This window comes from Arabidopsis thaliana (genome assembly GCF_000001735.4).
Source record: "Arabidopsis thaliana chromosome 1 sequence".
Taxonomy (NCBI): Eukaryota; Viridiplantae; Streptophyta; class Magnoliopsida; order Brassicales; family Brassicaceae; genus Arabidopsis; species Arabidopsis thaliana.
Genome location: NC_003070.9, coordinates 9,341,639 through 9,349,422, shown reverse-complemented (window position 1 = coordinate 9,349,422; position 7,784 = coordinate 9,341,639). Strand labels below are relative to the sequence as shown.

Genomic DNA, 7,784 nt, shown 5'->3' with positions numbered 1-7,784 from the left:
AATATGTATTTGTCTTTTATAAGACTTGTATTGACATAATTTGATTCTGCATGGTTTGGTATCTTTAAAGTTTGAAATTAGTATATATGTATACATGTTTTGTTTGAAAATAACCCCAAAGCTACAGGACAGATTACTTGTACCGAAAAAACTAAATCAACCTCTTGGATTACTATGAAAAGAATCATCCAATTGGAAGCGACTACTATAGTTCATATTCGGATATACATTGATATATAGACACATGTAACATGAAAATACATTGATGAACACACATTTAAAGCAATAAACAACAAAAACACTATAGGAATTGGATATCGATATCCAATTAGACTATTTGATTCGTCCAAGTCAGAATTCAAAAGGAGACATGGAAGGTTTAATTTGAATAGGAAGCTGAGAGAATGATACGGTTAATTCCGGCGGAGTGAATACAAAACATGCATATGCTACTATTAATGAGACCTACCCTTACACGCAGTCCGAGATCAGTAGCTTTCCTATTAATTAGGAACCCCATCTCTTAGTTTTATGCCGTTTTCTCTGACTTAAATTACATCATTAAAACCCACAAATTCTTCATGAAAAACCCCCCACAAATTTTGGTTATAGAAATTCGAAAAAGAATATGCCTCGAATAAATATCAATTGATAAAGTTAAATTAACTGACTACACTACTAGCTAGCTAGTACTCAGCTATAGAGAGTACACTTGTTTTCTTATACATTATTATTTCTTAAAACAAGTGTAACTTTTTCAACAAATTGTTATCTGTTTGTGGCAAACCCTAGACCGACCAATATCAAGATTTTAATGTGAAGATGCTTATCATGTCACAAGTAAATAGTAGTTGCGGACATTTCATAGTATGGGTTAAAAGGTTAAAAAACGATCGAGGAGCCAAACATTGTTGACGGTCAAAGACATATAACGATAAAACCAACCCATCCCCGAGATTTTAAAACATGGCATGTGTTGTCTCGCAATCTCTGTTTTTTCTTCCATTTACAAAAATAATAATAATCATAACTCATTATTTTAGTCCTTATACATTGATGGAAGCATATGTTCATATATTGAATTACTTGTGGAACAGTGTAAAGACGATGTTCCAAAGATTTATAGATTATTATTACTAAACAACGTCCTTGGACTTCGGATCACGCAGAGAATCTTCTTAATTTTGTTTAAATAGTATTAATAAACTCGTTAATTATTGTAGGAATACGTGTGTGTGTTGTGGCACCTTCCTGGCCTACATATTACTAGTTTGGATGTAGGTAGGATCAGGATTCCTTAAGATCGAATCCGATTTGCGTTCTACTTGTTAGTATGATTAGGTTATACTAAATCTATACTAATAATTGATATTGATTTCGCATGAACTTGACTCTACACTAACCACATATATGATGAGAAAAGTTTTTTTTTTTCTTTTTAATATAGATTGATGAAATCATATATTACTAATACACAATTAGTTCAAGAATATAAGATATTTTTAATTTGTCGGCATGTCGAGACCGATTTCAAGTACAATAAATATATTGCTGATAGAGTGATCGGTGAGAGGTTTGTATTTGAAAGAACTATATCCACTCTCTTTCACACACACACACACACACAAAATATATGTATATATATCCAGTCGACCAGTCTCATAATAATAAAAAAATGGTTACATTACTAATATAAATGACAGTTAACCTAAATTCCTAACTAATGATTTTACAATAAGATATACACAAATCCTTAAAATGTATGATAGACTTTTTGATATTTTCGATATCTTGGAGATTCTACTAAATTATTTTGCAATCGCTACGTTTGAGAAAGACTTGTGCTATAACCGCATTAAGTGGCATGATCTGCTCTTGATTCAAAGAGGATATATGAGTCTAATACTTCAAAAGTCTTCTAGTATAGCTAGAAAGTTAGTATTTTATTTTCACATAACTATTGATTTAAACCGAACATTATTTAAACTGTCAGTATATGACACCATGATACTAGAAGATACAGTAAGCAAAGAAATGAGTTGAGAATTTTTGGTTAATAGGAAGAATAAAGCTTAATTGGTGAATATTATATATTACTTTGATAAATGTGATGCAGACGAAGAATTTGAAGTGAAAGAGTACATTTGGTGATCTGTGCAAATATTACATGTTTACAAATTTATCTGACGGATACAAACATGAACATTTGTCCGAAACCCATAAGGCTTTTACAAATTTTATGCAAACAAAAATGATGTAGGGTTGTATGAAACCTCATGTGATGTTTCTGCCACTGTCGTCCTCTCACAAATCCAATTTCTGGATATATTGATGTCTACACATTGCAATGTAATATTTATTGTTGGAATTTATCAACGATACATGTGTAATAAATAAATTTAAATACGGACCAGATATTATCGGGAGGTATAACAATGTATTCATATTTGTACTCAGCCATAAATATTTGGCCAATACATTAATACGTTAGAAAACAAATATAAACGTAGAAAACTTGTAGTTATTCAAACACTTGGAAACAAAGTGGATAAAGTCATTGAACAAAACAGTCGAGTAATTATCTTGTGACTTTGACCAATATTCCTTAGAAAAATCAGTTCAATCCCCAAAACAAATGTCTTTTATTCGGGGTTTGGGCAAAATAGAGAAAACTGACCATTAAATTAAATTACACTAATTTGACATCTAAATATATTAAAATGTTTCTTAAAAAAACATATTAAAATGTATGTCCATACACTAAGAAATTGAATGTACACTTTAAATATATCCATGTAGATGATATAAATTTACTTCTTCACAAAATCTGACATTCGAAAAATTCAAAACTTTGGTTGATTTGATCTATTGTACAATTAAAAAAATAATATCACTATTCCAAAGTTAGATAAAAGATTCAAGTTTGATGATTCAACCCCAATTCCCGTAATTAAACATAATTAAACGGTATCGAACTATAGAGCTATTAACGAACGTATTCATTCAACAAAAATATAAATAAACTACATGATCACAGTTCACAACAAAAAAAAAAAAACAACAAAAAAAAAAAAAAACCAAAAAAAAAAAAAGAGTTTTAAACATACCACCAGAACCAAATTTTGATAAGCTGTCAATTCTATAGAATTCGACAAACTAAGAATCCCAACTATTTGATGAATTAATCATGTAAGTTAATTTTGAATCTCATCAAATTTCAAAACAATTTTTATAAATGAATGTCAATTTGTTTAAATAAATAAAAAATTATGATATTGTGGGATTGTAAGTAAACAATAAAGAATTACGGGTTATAAAATTTCTATCTTTTGTGCTACTTGGTTCTTTCATTTTGAGCAACTTGGTAATTTCATTGTTTTGTTTCAATGGCATCTTGTTTAAACAGTGTTGGCCAAAAAAGATTGTGTGTTTTGTACCGACATAATTTTTTATTTTTTAATTTTTATAAATGTATTCCTAGTTGAGTTGATTAGACAATAACAATTTCATAACAAATCTTGGATATGCATGCATGTCTTAGGCCTCATTTTCTATTTGAGCAATATTGTTATAAGCCTAAAGCTTGATAATACTATGTTCTCACGTGGTTAGTTTCTCTGATCATGTGAACAAAAAACCAGTACATTCATGCAACTCGACACCGCAAATGCATTGGTAAAGAAATCGAATTCGATGTGATTCTGATTCATAAAGTGGGTATGTGAATCACGTGTCAGATTATGTTTTGTAATAGACAAATTAAATTTGTATAAAACTCTGGATATGAAATTTTTGTTAAGTTGCAACCAATGGGCTAAACAAGTAGTATGTGGGTCACCGGTCACCTAAAGTTGTCACACCACTACAATTCCCAAACACAAACCCATAGGTTTCTAACTAAAAAACTTGAGGTCTCAATTTTATTAAGAGTCTTTTATAAACCCTAAACAACAGACACAACAAGCCCATCTCCTTTAATGCATAAGAGGTAGTAATGTTTGGATTTTAAGACTCAAAAACAAACATTAAAATGTAAAATTAAGAGGAAAGTGACAAAAGTGAGGATGACGGAAGAGACAAAAGTCAACGAAAGTGAAAAGACTAATTGTGTGAATTGAGAGACATGCTTTGTTTTTTTGGAGAGAGAAGAGCACAAAAGCAGAGCACATGTGTTGTTGCTATTTGCTCCAAGCTTATTTCACTAGTTCAGTATTTGACTATTTGGTGCTCAGAACCTGGGATTTTGTCCCGGTGACTATCAGATTTTTGCAGACAGTGAAGGAAACAATCCATGATTCAATGTCTCAAACTGTTTACACTGTTAACTACAATCTCTCACACTGATAAACCACTCATAAACTGTCTAGCATTCTGAGTTTTTTTACTAGACATACATTTACCTTTGTGTTCCCTGGCGTTTTAAGGCTTTTGTTGAACAGTTTCTTATGTGTTAACTTCATTCACGGGAAGCACTTCATTCTCTGTCAAAACACAAGGGACCATAAATGTTACGATAAATGTGTCTCGAGCCTTCTCATCAAAACGTTATCTATAGACATTTCAATCACCTGTCTTTCGACCTCCACAAAAGATGCTTGAAGCCTTCTTTTCAGGACAGATCTCTCTTCTTCACAGCTCTCCATTTTAGTGTCTGAGAAACAAGATTATAAGAACTAAATCAATGAATTCCATGTTAAGGGATCTCTGCTTGTTTAATTAAGAGTACTAATAAAGATTCTTAATTGTCAGTATCAAATTTTACTATGATCCAAAACATAACCATATCTTTCAAAAAGGCTAGATCCTGAGTCTTATCACCTAGGACAACATGAATGACCTGATTTTAAAGAAATTCAGGCTAGAGTCACATCTCTCTTTATGGACTGTAGTTAACCATAATTGAGGTGTCGTCCCATTTCAACATCAAACGTCAGGAGAAGATGTTATCAAAAATGTTTTAGCTAACAAACAAGTTGAGATTTGACTATATTTACCGTAATAGTATGTCGACAAAATCGTGATCCGCTCCGTCGGCTGCAAAAGAAATGGTAAAAGAATGACCAAAGTTGAATGAAATCCAACTATTGACTAAGCTAACGAAATTCTGGTTTTCTTGAAAACATACCATAACAAAAATCCCCTCGCGGCGAGTGGGAACTTCTTCTAGCTTACTCAATGTTTCATCTCCTTTAGTAACTTTACCAAACACAGCATACTGTTGAATACCTCCAATCTTATTACTACTAGTCATCTTAAGATAAAGCCAATAGTCTGCGCTGAATTAGCAATCTGACCTGGCGATCAAGATGAGGAGCATTGCCAAGAAGCATCGAAAATGAAGATTGTGCACTGTTTGGATCGTCATATCTACCGAACAAAAACAAAATCACGGAAAGACGAAACATCACCATGCAATTACCTTTACCAAAATGATATGAACACAACAAAAAGCAACAGTCACGAGCTACACGAGGACATTCACAGAACACATATAAACAATCCAAGCTACACAAGATCAAAAGATACCATACCTTCCCATGGAAAGAGTACCTCTGACATGCTTAACATCACTGAACTCTCCCACAATTTTCTTCTCAGCTTCTTTCCTTTGCTCCTCATTCATTGGAGCTGATCGTCCACTCGCCACATCCGCAACTTGAGCAACAAAACCTTTATCAACCTGCAAAATGACTCACACTTAGCCCCTTCTTCCAAAAAAAGAACAGGCCAAAGATGCAAAACTTTCATCAAAGCTTGAGCCTTTAAGCCATATACCCTGAAGAAATGATTAGTGTTGTATCCTCCTAAACGAACAAGCTTGAAGATGTGATCCACTGTCTTGGGTGCCACAGTGGGATAGAACCCAAATTCGATATCTCCATAACTAGTCTGCACAACCATTATCATCCATTCCGAATACCATTAACACATTTCAAGTTCCTGGAACATGAATTTGGGTAGAAAGTTAAAGAAAACTAAAATCGATTTTGCCCAAATTCAAGTTGAGATTTTGATCGGATTATACACTGTAAAGTTTCTTTTAACACAATCAAATCAAATAACGGCATGAACTATGACTAGGGTTAAACGTAGCAGAGAAGAGGAGACGAGAAATGAACCTGGAAGACGACACGAGCCGAGCCAAGTTCTGGTTCATGAGGCAGAGCTTTAGCAATGGAGACAAAGGCTAAACAAGCCAAACCCAGGATCAAGTTTCTCGTGATTCCCATTTGCGTTTAGAAGTTGGCGCCGATCTAATCAAAGAGAGTTTGAAGTCAACACCGGCAGAGAAATTTTCTGTTAGTCGTGAATTAACCCGTCGAAGAAGACGATAACCGGAATCGTATTGGGCCCAATGTTTATTTAGTTAAGGCCCAAAATAGTAAACCATTGTTCCCTTTAGTAAGGCCCATATTCTTATGTACATGTGTATCTCATTTTCTAAGTAATCCCTTGTGCTGTTGTGCAGTATTATTTTTCTATATTGGCTTGGGCTTGAGATATTTTTGGATTTAGTTTTGGTTTTAGGGTTGGACACTGTCCAAATATTCTAACTATATAGTCCAGAATCTGCATATAATCGAAATTAATATATTTGGGTTTTAAACTATGAATCCCAATATTTATATTAATAAAAAAAATTATATGCATTCGCCATGAATGGTACAACTACTTGACAGTCCAAAAAAAGAATCATGTAATCCGGTGTCTACAAATTTTGATCCGACCAAACTAAATCAGACTTTTCTCAATAATTAAATGTTTATTATAATCTTATTATCCATTCAAAATAGATTATACGTAACAGTATAACACGAGTATATGATGTAAAGTAGTTGAAAATTTAAGAAATAATAGAAAACTAGTAAGAAAAAAAAAAAGAATGAATTCAAAACAATCTTTGTTCCTTTGTTTTTTGTTTGGTTAGGCAGGTAATTATTTGTACTTGAGTTTGGTTGTTAAAAACAATGAGTAAAAAGCTTCTACTAACGGCATGTGGGTGTTAAATGAGTTGAAAACTTGGCCAAAAGCATTTGTTCGTCTTCTACTTTTTTAGTTGTGTATGTTTTTGGAATTTGGGTTAGGGCAGATTCATGCTTTGATTTTAGGTTTCAGTTACATCAATCAACATCTAGAGTTAATGCTCCCTCGAAGAACACGATTCCCGACATATCCACGGTGCAACGGAAACAGATCGATTTCGAAAAGCTAAAAGAAATGCAAATTGTTTTCTTTATATAACAATATATATATTTAATTAAGCTCAACCTATATCTTTTAATTTTAAAGATGCATACAACTATATAGCCCACGAATTAAACATTCTAAATTAAAGAATACCTCTACTAGGAAATATCTAATTTTGAATAACATGATGAGTAACATCCACAATGGAACACGTCTTTCTAAAACATGATTTTACAAAGAAATCTTACTTAGAATTTGATTATCTCCATTTACGTATAAATGAGAGATCAATCGTGGTTTATGAAAATGACGTCCAACTAATACTGAGCACTCTATTTTCTTTATTTTTTTGTAGGTAATTATATATTTTACATACTTATAGCTAGTAATAGTTGATATACGTCAAATACAAAATCAACTTTCTTGCATAAAAAAAAAAGTTTTGGCTTTCATTTAAAATGTTATTGATTCATATTATTGACTCTGCATCAGATTAAAAGAACATGCATCTTATATCCGTTAGTTATGGTTTATGAACTTATAATGGCTTAATGGTATATATACATAGTTAGATAAGAGTTATAATGTGTTCACAA

General features: G+C 32.3%; 1 protein-coding gene across 2 annotated transcripts; it reads right to left on the bottom strand.

Moving 5' to 3' along the window:
* Positions 1 to 4,099: 4,099 nt before the first annotated feature.
* Positions 4,100 to 6,311, bottom strand: AT1G26940 (Cyclophilin-like peptidyl-prolyl cis-trans isomerase family protein). Of its 2 annotated transcripts, none has more exons than NM_102458.2 (8): positions 6,120 to 6,309; positions 5,776 to 5,889; positions 5,532 to 5,680; positions 5,295 to 5,367; positions 5,126 to 5,215; positions 4,995 to 5,034; positions 4,569 to 4,651; positions 4,100 to 4,481 (listed from the first exon to the last, which is right to left on the bottom strand). In NM_102458.2, the coding sequence occupies exons 1-8, from the start codon at positions 6,228 to 6,230 to the stop codon at positions 4,461 to 4,463; spliced, it is 681 nt and encodes a 226-aa protein (NP_564267.1). In that variant the 5' UTR covers positions 6,231 to 6,309; the 3' UTR covers positions 4,100 to 4,460. The 2 variants fall into 2 exon arrangements, with proteins under 2 accessions (NP_564267.1, NP_001320716.1); NM_001332736.1 differs by having other exon boundaries at positions 4,204 to 4,481; positions 5,776 to 5,940; positions 6,120 to 6,311.
* Positions 6,312 to 7,784: the final 1,473 nt, after the last annotated feature.

Excerpts from the sequence above, each read along its gene's own strand:
- AT1G26940 (NM_102458.2), bottom strand. The coding sequence starts at position 6,230 with ATGGGAATCACGAGAAACTTGATCCTGGGTTTGGCTTGTTTAGCCTTT. Across the intron at positions 5,681-5,775 it reads ACACTAATCATTTCTTCAGG|GTTGATAAAGGTTTTGTTGC; the intron begins GTATATGGCTTA and ends GTCATTTTGCAG. Across the intron at positions 5,216-5,294 it reads CTCCTCATCTTGATCGCCAG|TATGCTGTGTTTGGTAAAGT; the intron begins GTCAGATTGCTA and ends GGTATTCAACAG.